Source organism: Mytilus edulis, chromosome 11 (genome assembly GCF_963676685.1).
Source record: "Mytilus edulis chromosome 11, xbMytEdul2.2, whole genome shotgun sequence".
In the NCBI taxonomy this organism is placed as follows: Eukaryota; Metazoa; Mollusca; class Bivalvia; order Mytilida; family Mytilidae; genus Mytilus; species Mytilus edulis.
The window spans coordinates 54,590,021-54,606,731 of record NC_092354.1 but is presented as its reverse complement, the minus strand read 5'-3'; the positions used below and the strand labels follow the sequence as shown (position 1 = coordinate 54,606,731).

The 16,711-nt window shown below is 32.7% G+C and overlaps 1 protein-coding gene across 2 annotated transcripts in view; it reads right to left on the bottom strand.

The window, feature by feature from the left end:
• LOC139495819 (CD109 antigen-like) overlaps nucleotides 1-16,711 on the bottom strand; it is a 78,407-nt gene that overhangs the window by 2,777 nt on the left and 58,919 nt on the right. For both annotated transcript variants that reach the window (XM_071284204.1, XM_071284205.1), the window contains exons 34-39: nucleotides 12,529-12,675; nucleotides 11,245-11,310; nucleotides 10,768-10,877; nucleotides 9,749-9,896; nucleotides 8,712-8,814; nucleotides 7,895-7,982 (exon numbers count right to left, since the gene is read on the bottom strand). In XM_071284204.1, the coding sequence (XP_071140305.1) occupies nucleotides 7,895-7,982; nucleotides 8,712-8,814; nucleotides 9,749-9,896; nucleotides 10,768-10,877; nucleotides 11,245-11,310; nucleotides 12,529-12,675 (662 nt within the window). The remainder of the gene's footprint in view (nucleotides 1-7,894; nucleotides 7,983-8,711; nucleotides 8,815-9,748; nucleotides 9,897-10,767; nucleotides 10,878-11,244; nucleotides 11,311-12,528; nucleotides 12,676-16,711) is intronic.

Genomic DNA, 16,711 nt, shown 5'->3' with positions numbered 1-16,711 from the left:
GTAAATTGCCTAAATTCTAGCCTTTATTCTTTCCCGGAAGTAGACAGACTGACCCTGTTGTCAATAAAAACAAAATTTTGCAACGGAATGCCGGTCATGAGGCACTGAGATTGCACTTAGACACTTCTAAATGAATGCCTAACATGAACCAGAAGTCCCAAGGTGGCTATCAAAATTATTTATTGAACAGGACCCTATGTATTTACTATGATTTTCAATGCGTTCCAATGGGGCAAATAATTGGGTCCCCGTTCCTGTCAGAGAGCATGTTTTGAACATTTTAATCTGCAATTGTCAGCTCATTTTTAAAGTTTCATGGATGAAATTTGGCTACAGGCTTCAAAATTTAATAAGGAAAACAATGGTGTAATTATTTTTAAAATTTGAATTAAACTTTTTAAATTAAATTGAAATTGAAATTTATGAAATTTAAAAAAGTTTGTTTTTCAATTTAAAGTTTAAAAGGGGGTCACAGAAAGGTCATAGTTGTCTGTAATATGTATTCCTACACTTGCAAGTTAAAATGGAGGGATTTTTGAAAAATATCAGCAAATAGTATTAGAAAAAGTCACAGGGAAAGAAATAATAAATGTGTTATATGGGATCAGGGGACAGTGAAAGATGGAAAATATGGGCTTATTTCTTTCTAATATCTTATTTCTGGGACCTGGAAACAGAAAATAAACCCATAGTTTCAGTTTTAGGTTTTTAATAAGTTTTTGATAAATTGTGGCTATTAAATAAATCATTTAAGTGCCACGGTTCAGTTATGAAAGTTGTGTGCGAATCCAGCTAACATTTATTTAGAGCCGCATCACATACATAGCCACATATTATTGTGTGAACTCAGAAACACTTGCCAGGGGCTCTCTAATTTTACATTTTTTGGAAGATATTTAAGGGGTAGGGCTATAATATAGCTTATACAAGCAATTTAAACTCAATGTACAACAATTTAAGACTCCCTTTTAAAGATTTTGATGGTCCTTAAAAGGACCGTTAATTTTATCTGTATCTATTTCAGCAGTAAATGAATAGAGCTATATCTTCCTTGGTTTTGGAACTTTTGGAGATCTGCTTCTGGTTAAGGAAACACTTAGTGCTCTTTTAATAGTTTCACTGTTTGAATTTCATTTTAATTAATGCTTCTTTCCTAAGTTTCATTTTTAAAAGTTCCTGCATTATTAACTTGTCTTTGTTATCTATATTCAGGTTGGTGAACTTGGACTAAAGTACATGGATCCCAGCCACCAACAGTTTCAGTGTCCAAGAGAACACACATATGAACTAGTGGGACATTTAGAGCAGTCAAAAGTACAACAACGCACAGTAGCGTTAGGCGGTCAGGAAGATCAAGGATTTCCCTTCACATCTGTTAAACTATAGGAGGTGCTGTTTGACTGGTTTTAGCTACAAGTGAGAACTTCTCTGCATCTAGCCTCTTATATTGTATTTTAAATGAACTAAGCAGACTATTTGAAGACTTTGTCTCATATTTTATACCATTGTTTATGGGGTATGCTTGTTTTGCATATGTAATTCTTTAAAACAGAAGATTTTTTAATTTTAATTGAAAAAAATAATATTTTTAATTTATTTTTAAACAAATTTTGGTTTCAACTAGATTTCCATACAAAGAATGAATTTGTCTACCTTATGCAATTTACAGAATGTAAATATCTCTTGAAATAAAAAAGTTTTGCTGATTTTTAGCATATTTTCTTCATGAATTTAAGATTTTCTCCGATCAATTTTCTGGTATTTGAGATGTTATAGATAAGGATCTATAATTCTGTAACTGTTTGATCAAATTTTTTGAAACTTTGCACAATAACTACTGAGATGTATATCTTTATTTTAAAAGTGCAGTTTTAAGTCTGGGAAAAAAAATAAAGTCTGACAGGAATAGGATCCCAGTTAGGGCAACCAGTCCGGTACCCACGAATGTAGTTCTTAAAAAAAATATATAACTTTTGTTATAAATTGTGTAGTGTTATTATTTCACTAGTTCTGTAACTGAATGTAGTTTTATTTGAAAGGGTAGGCTTTCTAGTTTGAATTTCTGTAAAAATTTTGATTGATTTAAATGTAATCTGGCGTCAGTACATAGAGTAAATTGCCTAAATTCTAGCCTTTATTCTTTCCCGGAAGTAGACAGACTGACCCTGTTGTCAATAAAAACAAAATTTTGCAACGGAATGCCGGTCATGAGGCACTGAGATTGCACTTAGACACTTCTAAATGAATGCCTAACATGAACCAGAAGTCCCAAGGTGGCTATCAAAATTATTTATTGAACAGGACCCTATGTATTTACTATGATTTTCAATGCGTTCCAATGGGGCAAATAATTGGGTCCCCGTTCCATGTAAGGGATATAAGCCGATATCAGTCCATTCTGTAAAATATTGAACAGGTCTGAGGCTTATATCTTACTTAAAACATTGGTTAACACGTCCAAAAAGGTCAAACAAAAGAAAAAGCAAGCAAAGATTTATTTTCATCAAGAATGAAAATTGTTTTGTGAATGAACTTTCTTTACATCAAAAAAATTCGTACATGTTGACCCCTTTGAACAGTAGCTCAACTTTAAAAAAAAATAGACAAAAAGAAAGTTCAACATGTATTGCTAAACGGAGAATAAGGCACAGGGTATGCGTATAATGATTTTTTCGTGCGCAAGGATTACTCACATTTCCGCTCATAGCCATAGTTTCCGTGAACACTTTTACATGGGTTTTGTGTTTCAAAAATGATAAAGTAAATAAAGTATATTTATAATGCAAAAACGAAGAAAGCGATATTATTGATTGTGATGTTTCTAACTTTGGATTAAAATCAAATGTGTATACAGAATCTATTATGATACATTATTTCAATGTGGATTACAAAGAGGACATAGTCAAAACAGATAATAATAGCAAGTTTTATATATTTTATATTTCAAAAATGTAGTCCTCTGCTATTAGGTGTTTTGTTTCCTCTTAGTTTTTATTTTTACTAGGTGAATGAGAAAAAAAATTAGCATATAAAGACAGTTTCTTGTTGAACCATATCGAGTGCACCGTAGTCGTTTTATCTCAAATTTATTATTAATATGAACAAATGAAGAGAAACAACATGCAATCTGTTATATTCTTCTGTTGAAATTTTCAAGAGACTGTTATTGTTTACCCAAACGGTACAACCTGAACCCCCCCCCCCCCCTTTCCCCCCTTTTCTGTTTTTTTTTCTTTCCGCAAGGTCGTGTCGCTCTTTTTTCGTTTATTTGTGTATAGAGTCCCTTGTGTTTTTTAAATGTTACTAAAACGTAATTTTGTCTCGATTTTCTTTTGAAAATAAATCTTTTATAAAACTAGGAATGCGAACAAAGTGGGAATCGGACACACGATTGGTTTGTGTGACAGATAAAATGCGGTAATATCTTCCTTTATTCCGCTTCCCATATTCATCGTCGTTCATAAGCGAAGTGTTGCATTATATTCATATTTAAGCAATTATATCTGACTAAAAAAAACCAACAAATTGTAAATCAACGCCGAAACCTGAAAATTATAAAACTGTTATTGTCCCCTAGCTCATGAAAAACCCTTAACAAACCGTTTCCCAAATGATATCGGATATGTTCCTTACGTCGTAACTACAATCCCCTTCCCTTTCATGAATGTGACCTACCGAATTATACTATTTACCGGATTTGTTATCTCATAAACAACACGACAGGTGCCACATGTGGAGCAGGATCTGCTTACCTTTCCGGAGCACCTGATATAACCCCTAGTTTTTGGTGGGGTTCGTGTTGTTTATTCTTTGGTTTTTTTATGTTGTGTCATGTGTGCTATTGTTTGTCTGTATGTCCTTTTTATTTTTAGCCATTGCGTTGTCAGTTTGTTTTCGATTTGTGAGTTTGACTTCCCTCTGGTATCTTTCGTCCTTCTTTTATAAAGGAAGTTCTAGATTCGCATTTTGTACACAGGATAAGGTTTAGGTTGTTCATGACCCTTGCATTGCGGCATGATCTATCACATTTTAGAAGCATTATTTAATTGCTTTTTTCATTTTTATTGTAGTTGAAAATGATGTTAGGAAGAATAATAGCTACACCAGAGGCCAAGTTTGATTACCTAAAAACAGACGAGAATAAATCTTTTGAAAAAAAGAAATTCATAAAAGCAACAAAAACAAGACTTACAACGAGCATAATCAACTTATTGACTTGGTGCTAAAAGAGACAACCCAAAAACATGAGAAAAATGGCTGTGATATAAGTACAGTGGAGATCACTTCTAACCTCTCATTAGAACTGTCAGAATATTCTGTCATAGAACTGTTCTAACCTGTCCTAGAACAGTTCTAGCTAGAACAGTTCTACCCTAGAACTGTTCTAGGTAGAACTGTCAGGATCAGTTCTAGGTAGAACTGACTAAATCAGTTCTAGGTAGAACTGTCAGGACCAGTTCTAGAGTAGAACTGTCTAAAACTGTTCTAGGTAGAACTGACCAAACCAGTTCTAACCGTAGAACTGTCAGCAGAACTGACTAAATCAGTCAGGACTGTAGAACAGTTCTAAATGACGTCACTGCAGAAAGGGCAATTTATACTTTAGAAGAAAAAATCAGTTCCAATTACTTTACTATATATAATAGCAGATGTTTCTATATTTTTTACTGATCAAAAGTTACATGTACAAATATCGAAGTGGATAGGAGGTTATCCAACTCATCGGAGAAACATTTTTATGAGATTGCAAATGAAACATCATTGTTTACGTTACTTCGTTCCCCGTTTTTAACAGTCTCTTCGTAAATATAACTCTGCATTTAATATTCAAGTAAATTTAATCTGAATTTACCTTGTTTGCCTTGGATTTACATTTAAGATTCTGTTTTGACAAATGTTCAAACGAAAATTGTACAGTGGATGAATTATGGGATATCATAGTAATGAACAGCGTGAGTGTTGTTAAACGCAAGAAAACTATGTACATTTGCATTGAGGTCTCAGATTTGCATTATCTCGTTGCCAAACTTATCCATAACGATAATGAATAATATCTGGGAGTCTGGAACGTCAGAAAAATATACTCGATCTGAAAAGGAATGAAATATTTGCCACTGGATGTAAGGCTACAAACAGAACCAATCATTTTCCTTCTTCAAATTATATTAACAGTAAAGTCAGTATACCTTTCCAAGAAGAGAACTTCTCATACATGTACTTTTCATTTTAAAATAAAGTATATGAATCAGTGATGTGAGTGTTGGATGATGCCGTTAAATAGTTTTGTTTAAAAAAAAAACATCATGAACTACTGACTTAAAAAGTCACTTTTTGTGACGGTTCATTATTTAATAATTTAAGTTTGGATGTAACGGGTCTTCTGTCGTTATTGTGTTATCAGCGCCCATAGACATAAGTTAGTCATGTGACCGTAATGTCATCAACGTTTTTTCATGGTTTGGCAAGGTTTAAAATGGAATTTAGAATTAAATTATAAGAAATGACTTATCATTTTTTTCTGTCTATTCGAAATAACGTAAAAAATGTGGTGCACACTATTAAAAAACCCGCTTCGCACATTTTTACATTAAAAAAAGCAAAATGATCAGTTTTGGCTGATGCAGTCATCATATATGGTCAGATTTGGTTGATGCTGTCAAATATGGTCAGTTTTGATTGATGCAGACACATATTTTTGTTACATGAGTCAGTCTGAGGTATGAAAACTACTGAAGTTTGTTCAATTTCCAATATTTCAGTTATTTATATATACTACAGTAAAAAACAATATAACTGAAGTACTGTGCAACTATATAGACTCACATAAAAAAAAAAGCAAATATGGTCAGTTTTGGTTGATGTGGTCAACAGATTTTATTATACAACTCAGTCTGAAGTATGAAAACTGCTGATATTTGTTAACGATTCAATACTTTGAATAAAAAGAGGATATACTGGCACTATAAATTCATGCGAACAAAATTTTTAGGTCATTGTTTTCCAATGTTGCTGTAACTTGTATATTACAGTCCCTCTTGACCTAAAATTATAACTGAATTGCTGTACAGCTATATAGATTTGCAGAAAGAAAGAGCAAATACGGTGAGTTAAGATTGATGCGGTCAAAAGATTTTATTACACGACTCAGTCTGAAGTACGAAAACTACTGATATTTGTTTACGATTCAATACTTTGAATAAAAAGAGGATATGCTGGCACTATAAATTCCTGCGAACAAAATTTTGAGGTCATTGTTATCCAATATTGCTATAACTTGTATATAATATATAACAGTCCCTCTTGACCTAAAATTATAACTGAATTTCTGTACAGCTATATAGATTTGCAGAACGAAAGAGCAAATAAGGTCTGTTTAGATTGATGCGGTCAAAAGATTTTATTACACGACTCAGTCTGAAATATGAAAACTACTGATATTTGTTTACGATTCAATACTTTGAATAAAAAGAGGACATGCTGGCACTATAAATTCATGCGTACAAAATTTTGAGGTCATTGTTTTCCAATATTGCTATAACTTGTATATATTACAGTCCCTCTTGACCTAAAATTATAACTGAATTTCTGTACAGCACCCTTTTTAGGGACGAGCAATGCATTTGAATGAGGACAATAAATTTTAGTTGGACCCCCCCCCTTTTTTATAAACTGCTGGACCCGTCCCTGGTGGTTTGGGCCCGAATAACGTATTACATTAAGGTCAGATAATTTTGTTATGTAAAACGAGTCATCCTGACTCCCCGAATGACAAATGTAAAATAAATGAAATAATAATGCCCCCCCCCCCTGACCAAATCAGTTCTAGCTAGAACAGTTCTAACCTAGAACTGACTAAAAGGTGTCAGGCTGACAGTTCTACATACTGTTCTAGAACAGTTCTCCTGACAGATTCTGACAGAATTTATGAGAGGTTAGAACTGATCTCCACTGTATTGGTAGTTTTAAAAATCAATTTGAAAGGGATTTTTCTCCTCCAGAAACCGTTTTGACGAGTGACAAAAGTATTGTATTGGAATGCTACTTTATTAAAATGGTTGTTTTATTGTCATTTGTTCTTTTGTTGTATTTTTGATTACATGATGAAAATAATTTGGGTAATTAATAGTTTTTTTTTATTTCAGTGATTGAACTATCATTTACCTGTAAGAATCATTTACGCTACCTTTAGCTGTCCAATACTTTTAGGGGAAAGAGGAGGTATATTCTTAAAAATATTGAACAGCTAAAGGTAGCATAATGGTTTCTATCAGGTAGATGATAGTTCAATCACTGAAATAAAGAACGGATAAAACAATAGAATGACGTCACAACAATGTTTTACGTAAAGATAAAACTACAAAGTGTAGTTTATTGTTTTATATATTCGTTCGTATAAACTTTCCACTAACACACTACTCGATTACACAGTTCATGACTACCCTATTCTGATAGAATCTTACTGAGTGGTAACTTTTTTTTTGTGTAGAAAACTCGAAATAATACCAAAGACGTGAACAACTTATACATTTAGAAATCGCACGCTACGCTTTTTCCCATTACACAATTGCGCATTGAACGAAGGACAATGAGTAATCATTCACTACCATTTTCTACATAAGACAATGTCTGTATCAAGTCAGGAATATGATAGTTGTTTTCCTTTCGTTCTATGTGTTTTAGCTTTTGATTTTGCCATTTGTTTAGGAACTTTTTAAAATTTCCTTCGGAGATGAGTTTTCTGATTTTACTTTCTACTGCACAAAACACCATTTCTCATTTCACATTTCCAAATAGACCACCTTCGTTTCATCAAAATGTTTCACTTTTCATTGGATGTGTGGTTAAAAAAATCATTTCTGATATTGACCCTACAATCAAATACCTATATACTTACTGTCTACAGTGTTTGCATTCTTTACAAATGTCACAAATGTTAGACTTCTGTAGGACACCAGATTGGTAAAACGTCGTAAACTGGAGTTCTAAATTTAATAATGCTTAATTTACATTACTTGTATATATATTTAAAAATAATATAGATTTAGTTGTGATGTAGCTCATACATTGACTTTGTAGACAAATAAGTAATGATAACGTAAATATTGAAAGTATCTATAATTATACCTTGATGTTTTATTTACATAACGGCTGGTGGCACAAACTATTGTCTTGTATGAAAGAAAAGTTTAAGTGGAAAAATGCTTAATTTTTAGTGAATGAGAAAAGCCTGGATTCATGACGTGCGGAGATTGGAAACCTAGTTACGTCAACAGGATACGAACAAAAAAAATCAACGTTCTAAATATTCACTAGACGACACAAAAAACAAGTCTGCTGTAAAAATGGTAAATAATTGAAAATTTAGAAAATTTAAAGGATATTTTCTTGGTGAAAATTATTCTAGAATTAATGCTTTATCAATAGTTGATAAAATTTAACTTTGTATTCACAGTGATTATTATTCAAAGTTACAATACACTAGATTAACATTCATCAATCAGTTGTTTTCGGTCAGAATCTAACAAAAAAAGTTCTAGAGAAAATACTCAAATTCTATAAACTTTATTAAACCCGATAAGTGATAAACTTGATTGGCATGCAAACCTTTTTGCATCGGCTATAATTTTCTCCTCTCAGAGTTAAACACCATTACTGAAGACCATATTGATATAATGTCATAAGTTGAATAATTTATCAATGTGTATACGTACCAGGTTTATAGTAGTCGTAAACTCTGACCACAGATGGTTTCGTTTTTGCCACCAATCCTGTACGAACGGCTTTCAATTTGATGCAGACTGGATAACCTGATATCTATAAAACAAGGTTATAATGTAAGAAATATGTAAGTTTTGTTAAATAGTTCGAAAATGGTAGAAAAAAACAAAAAAATACTATTATATCGTCATTTATGCAGGGTGGATGTAGCTTCAGAACAAATAATAATTGATCATCTAAATCATAAGACCTTTTCATACATAATATTTCAAATTGGACTGCAAGTATATGTTTCATAAATCGATTTGAGGGCGTAAACAAAACTTGCACTACGACTCGCCTGCTCATGAGAACCATATATAATTGACAGGTCGAATGCATACTATCTAAATAACTGCACTGACTTCCATGCAATAGAGCAATTAACACTTCATTATTCACTAGTCCGCATTGCCAAAAAAAGGATTAGAATTATTTAGGAACACTATGGAAAAAAGTAAAAATGATACATACATGTACATATATTAAGAATTAGACTTTAAAAAATTTAATAAATATACTATATTAAATTTCACATACGATTTTACACAAGCAATCTCAATGAAAAAAAGTAGGTTTTCTGATTGAAACTTTTCCTGTAGAACATATATGTTTTAGATCTATACTTATACAAATATAATTGTATGTTTTTTTATTCACTCTCGACAAAGGATAACTCCTCAAAGGAAATGACTGTTTTCATAGCGACAAAAGCGCATAATCCTCATTATATTTTACCTAAGTATGCTTCAATTCTCGTATCAAATTTGCAAAAAAAAGTATGATAATTAGCGTGACTTTTTTAATCGCACATTTCTAATTAAAACAATAATGTTCTTATAGTCTGAAAGGATTTCAATCACAGTTTCCATTAAATTAAAATCTTCAAAATTCATCTCGATTGCTTTTCCAACAAGATAACGCACTCAACTTTAAACTGGCCACATCCATCCTTATTTTAACGATTTAAAGTAGTGAAACTATAAATTACCTCATCAAAATAAAGTATAAGTTTCCTATTCTCCACCTCAATCTTCTTAAGGGTTGAAACATGAGTAATTTTATCAGGCTTTGCTTGAAATCCAGTCGGAATTCCAATTTCTAAAATAGCCATTCCACTTTTCCCTCGCCTAAGCCATCTGTGAAACATATAATAAAATTTACTACCTGATGACACAAGTACAGATGATCATGAGTTGTTTTCTTTGAGTTGTTGTCGCATTAAGGTTATAGTATACCTTCCTTTCTTGATGTTTTTATTTTAATATATAAATGTTAAATAATTGAAATAAAATGCAGGTGTAATCAAACATTTTCGACATAAGGAAATGCCTTTTACAAATTAGGAATATGACCGTTGTTTTCCAATCGTTTAATGTGGTTGATGAGAATGACAATGTCATATGATAAGGGTCTTTCCGAGTATTGGAGTTATTTTACTTTTAATATCTGTTTTTGGTTTCGTTTTTTAATATTTTTGAATTTGTTTTCCGCGTGTCTTTTTATTGCAATTTATTGCATGAACAGTCATTGCTTTGCCTTGTCTAGTACGCATGCTAATATATTCTCTACTTATACAGAGTATTTGAGGTAATCTGAACATGTTGTGTGCCGGTGCTTTTGTTTTAATGCTAGTTATTGTGGTTGATGGATTCGAACAAAAGCTAAATATTGTAATTTTGATTAACCTAATAAATCGAAACAAACTTTTTTTTATGTTATCCTTTAATAAAACTTGAAAACAATACTATATAACGTCATGTGTTCGAAGAGTTTTTTCTGGATTTGTCTTAAACATATTCAACACGAACGATCAAAGCCAAACAATTGAAAGCCAAGGATGTGTAAATTAAGGCCGTAACATTTAAATGTGTTCTTTTCGGAAAATAATACATTTAAATGCATGGCTTTACAGTTGGTAAAAAATGGTAACGTTTTTGAAAGAACTATATATTCTATTCATTAACCAAATATTTTTTTCAAACGAATTATTTATATCTCCATACATACTTTACACACGTATTTGTCTCTAACAAGACAAAGGTTTCCTGATCAATATTTACAGACACGTGAAACGCCTGGGTACCATGACTCTGTTCAATGTTGTAATAAACAGCTACCTGGATATAATAATAATAACACATGGTTGGTAGTGAAACACGTTTATACAGTGTAACCTGCATTATCCGACACCTGCGTATTCAAACATTCTGGTATAAACGACGCGTTTTCATTGTCCCAAAATATGCTTGACCTTGACATAAAAATTGATTTTTCCGACACCTTGCTTAATCCGACATTTTGTCTGGTCCCCCAGTGTGTAGGGTTAGATTGCACATTGTAAACTGACATCGGCATAAAAGATCAGATATATATTTAAGATTTGTTTTAGTTTTGTAACTATCAAACTATTTAATGATTATAACTCAAGAATCAAATACATTTTCAGTACAATATTCTAAGGAGTATAACTATAATGGATATTACCTCTGCAAGAGCGGTTCCCTCTCCCGTGGCCTCAATCAGTACTTTTTGTGGATATGGCTTTGGTAACTTAAGAATAAAACCACGTTGACTTAAAATAATATGTACCGTAAATATCTAATCAATAATGTATTAAATATTAACAGAAATCTATTAATTAAATGTATTCGATTGTGCCTGATGTTCATATGATGAAATCATAATCTTTCAGTCAGTTTAATTGAAGTCTGGAGCTGGCATGTCAGTTAACTGCTAGTAGTCTGTTGTTATTTATGTATTATTGTCATTTTGTTTATTTTCTTTGGTTACATCTTCTGACATCAGACTCGGATTTCTCTTGAACTGCATTTTAATGTGCGTATTGTTATGCGTTTATTTTACTACATTGGTTAGAGGTAAAGGGGGAGGGTTGAGATCTCACAAACATGTTTAACCCCGCCGCATTTTTGCGCCTGTCCCAAGTCAGGAGCCTCTGGCCTTTGTTAGTCTTGTATTATTTTAATTTTAGTTTCTTGTGTACAATTTGGAAATTAGTATGGCGTTCATTATCACTGGACTAGTATATATTTGTTTAGGAGCCAGCTGAAGGACGCCTCCGGGTGCGGGAATTTCACGCTACATTGAAGACCTGTTGGTGACCTTCTGCTGTTGTTTTTTATTTGGTCGGGTTGATGTCTCTTTGACACATTCCCCATTTCCATTCGCAATTTTATTCGATATTTTTATTATTCATGTTTATACTTAAATATTAAAAGGGATTGATTAGTGTGGTATGTTTTAACTTCTTTTTTTAAAAGGACATGCAATTTTTGTCTGCTAATATTTACGACATGTTTCCTAATTTGTTTTGCTGAATTTAATTTTTCAGAGTTCATTCAAATAACCTGTCAATTTTGCATTTAAGTGCTGCGATACAAAACGTATCCTACATGTGAAATTTTCCAACCAGCCGAAAACATCATTGCATTGAAAGTTCAACTATAACTGATGCAGCGTACATGTGTGATTGAAAAAAGTTAAATCATAAAAATATTGAACTCCGAGGAAAACGAAAACGGTAAGTCCCTAAGCAAATGGCAAAATCAACATTATCAAAAGCTCAAACACATGAATTGAAAGTCATATTCTTGACTTGGAACAGGCATTTTCTTAGGTAGAAAATGGTGTATTGAACCTGATTTTATAGCTAGCTAAACCTCTCACTTGTATAACAGTACCATCAAATTCCATTATATCGACAAAAAGATTGAATCTTGGTTTTCACGTCTGAATATGTAAACTGCTTACCTCAATAGTCTGCAAAACCATAGCATTTGCAGAATCAACCGTAAATTGTTTGGAGAATTGTCCAGATGTTATTGAAATTAACATGTCTGTATGCCTCGAAACAAACAATCCAAACTCAGTAATTGCCTCTAATGCAACTACTGTATCCTGAAATGATAGAAACATAAAAAGAAATACTAAGCATAAAATAAGGCATGAAAATGGGAATGTGTCAAAGAAACAACAACCCAATCAAAGAGAAAAATACAGCCAAGTCCACTAAAGTGTCTTCAACACAGTGAGATATTACCGGTAGTAGAGGATGGCTCCATAACAAAAAATTGTATTAGTTAACCATTTAGAGAAGGTCATATTACATTTTTATTTTTATTTTTATTTCAAAACGCAATTGCAACGAGGCAACACAATTATTGATTTTTCACAAAACGCTTTATTGTAAATGTTATACTGACATTGCATCTTATACTTTGACTATTATGATCATTTTATTTCTAGAACAGAAAGAAGCTTTTCAAAATATGTGACTTTTATGAAAATTAGTTGTATTCCTTATCCCCTCTGTACAAAATTGTTACAAAAATCTCTTTTATCAACTTTCTCACAAAATGAAATGCAAGTTGTACACAATTCATTGCTTCCTACCTTATTTTATGGAGTGTTGCTTTACAGAAACTATTTCTCCATTTTTGTTCTTTGTAAATTGAAAACGTACATTCTTTGAATATCAAATGGTTAATTTTTACCATAAAATAAACCAAAACAATATGGAATTATACAACGAAAACACAACAATACAGACAACGTATTAGATTATATCACACTACCAACCTAGATGTATGACTCTAAATACAATTAAATAACGCAAAAATTATCTCCAAATTATTTATGGTTTGTCCGTTTTTAAACTATTAAAATGGTCCTATTTGTCGTTATTTCGTTCAAAATATACCACGGATTTGCAAGGTTGAGCGGATCTTCTCGCCCATTTTGTGAATATTGTTTTTCTTTGTTAGATTTTTACGGTTTCTATTGAATTTCATTTTATATTAGTAGTATTAGTGTATTATTTGACCAAAGTTCCCTTTTCAATTTAGAAAAAAAATCAGAATATTTGAGTCGTCTTAAGGAGGCTCTCGGGTATAAGATTTTCAGAAAAAAATAAACATTCATTTTTCATTACAAATTTTATTTATTACCTTAAGTAGTTGTTACTTTATCATATGGTACAAAAAAATCAATTCGTGTTGGCCCCAGGTGACTCTAAAATGTAGATATCATTCAAAAAGCTCAAAATTATCTCCCTTTGGTGCCAAAATGCCATTTTGGGGCGTTAAAATTGAAATATATTTTTTAACTCATCGGTGACCTATATTTTTTATTGTTGTTTTCGAGTAAGCTGTACATGAACTTAATAATTGTAAAATTTAAGCGATTTCTGTAATTTAGTTCTTTTTTTATTTCGATATTGCCGCTATTTTTCCTATTAGTTCAACAGGGGGGAAAAAAGACATACACAAAAAAGTATGCTTCTTTCGAAGGCAGATTTTGAGCGTAACTGAACGGTGACCCCATTTTTTTATTTCTTTTTTCCATTAAGTATAAGATAAAGTTCATTTATAGAAAAATATAGAGAAATCCTATATTAAGGCGAAGTGTACGTAATTGCACGCCTCTAGCGGAATACGGGATTAAAAACGTTCGTCGTTAGTTACGCAAGTTATCTCCCTTACTCCAAGAAAGGGCACATGTAAGAGAAACTAGTCTGCGGTCTATAATTAATCCAACAAGCACGCCTGTGCTGTCTTGAAATTATCTAAATAACTCAAATTAGAAATCACAGCATTCTGTACGTTGTTCTGTGTGCAGCCTGACTTAAAAACACTGGCTTTTTTTAGACGCGTAGGAGAAGGCATTTCGTGTTTATGATATCAACAGAAAGAAAAAAACGCCTCACAACAAAATTATAAACAAAGAAACATGTAACAATTTTTCTTCTATTGATATCATTTAATTAAAATGAAACCTGAATTGACCCAACAATATCATTTTAAAAAAGCCGTAGTCTTGAACGAAAAACACAGTACTCAACGTAAAGTTTTATAATAGCCGGGTTACAAAAAATTAATGAAAGACGTGTGAATTTAATTGTTTTATTAAAAAAAACGTTGAAATGTTCGTATTTTGTGCAATTGAAAATTTAAGAACATGATTTATATTCATATAAGAAATCAGACGATACCAAGAGTATAATTTGACTACTAGTGCAAAACTTATCAGACGGAAGAACAAAGACGGAAAACAAACAAAAAATAAATAAATTATGCCCCAAAAATTACTCAGTAACTTAAAAATTGTCTCACTCTAAGATTTATCTTAAAATAAGTAAAAATTATGTCATTCAACTCCCAGTTTTCAACTTTTTCTACATGTGCAGAAAATAAACAGGTGTCTTCTATTCCGTCCGCAATAAATTGGGAAAACTAAATCTAAATTTAGAACCATATGAAATTGAAAGTACACATGTAAAATAAAATATAACATGTCATTTCTTCTTTCACAAATTCCAATTTCGAAGATATATATAGCGAAATCTGTTTTCTTTTATAGTGCCTGTGTGCATCATTCAAAATTAGAGAATGAAATTTTGAAGTATCAAGTCTCAATTCAAGATTATGAAGAATAGAATATAGAATTACGGAGGGGGGGGGGGGGGGGGGGTAGGACCTTTATCGGAACTCCGTGATCGGGTGTTTTTAAGCTCGGGATTTCGGGATTGACCCTTTCGAGATCCGGGAACTCCATTTCCGAATTTCGGGTAGTCGTGATTGAATTTTTTTTTATTCGGGACCTCGCCGGATTTCGTGTTTTTAAGCCAGGGATTTCTGGACTTGGATCCCTCCTTCCCTCCTCCCTCTATTATGGTTGAAGAAAAGAGGTCAGGGAAGATTTGTTATACTTGTAACTTCAATTTAATATTTAGTGGAATGAGAGGTGAAATGTGTTCAGACTATTACATTTCGATTTTTTTTTTAAATTTAACCAAAGTTTACTGCAAGGAGTGTTTAACGACCTCGATGATTAGCCATGAGGATCTCGCACTCGGTCAGCTCTAGATTTTCACCTAGTTCATGATCATACAAGAATTGAGAAGCCTGTGGTTTACTAGTCTTATAATATGAGACTTTAGAGTTCATATAATTTATATTCAACGTTTTTTTATCGAATATTTCAAGGCTTTTTGACTATCAATGTTGACCCCCCCTTTTCCAATTGATTAGATAAAAAGAATGGATTGCCGCCCCTATTTAAAACTGAAGTCCTATAAACTGACTGGTATTCGAATTTGTTAAAAGAAATAATTGGTATCTCTATTGATTCAATACCGTAATGCCGAAAAACAATCATTTGTTTCCGCGAAAATTCCGAACAGCTAGAAATATATTACCGAGTTTCAATTTGAGTAACTCGAATAATTCAAGCCCTTTTCATGTCCGATCTTCTCCCACACGAGAAATGTAGCATTCGTACATCAGCGGAATAATACGACTGAATTATTCGGGTTACAATTTGTGTAAATCCCGAATGCACATAAAAGTAAAGGTCCAGCCCGACTTTCGGAAATGGACTATTGTAGATTTGAGATTGATTTCCAGAAATAAAATTCATACAAAAATGTTTCACGCAAATATATGTTTTCAGACGTGTAAATTTATACAACGGTTACTAGTCCCCCCAAGGGTGACTGGGGTATAGAAATATGGTCACTTGGTCTTCTCCCGACCGGCAGTAAAACGCTTGCCGAAGTTGGGCGTCCGTTTGGCCATGCGGGATGTATCAAGTACGCAGTCACGTCCGGTCAGAAGGGAGACGTTAAATCCGATGCCTCGTGTAAAGAGAGTGCCACGCTCTTTTCACGTTAATAACCCTTTCAACAACTCTTTTGAGGGGTCCGTAGGTGGCCTGTTGCAAGGTAAAATTTCTGTCCCTATCCAAGATACCCTCATTTTCCAGTGGCAGTCCAAATTTCCCCGACCATCATCCCAGATGGCCTCTATCGTATCAACCTACCTATTGTATTTATTGTGAACTTGTTCTCGTCCTGAATATGCATGAAATAATTGCCACTGGACGTTAAGCAACCAACAATCAATCAATCAACGGTTACTAGCCGGTCTGGATTGTG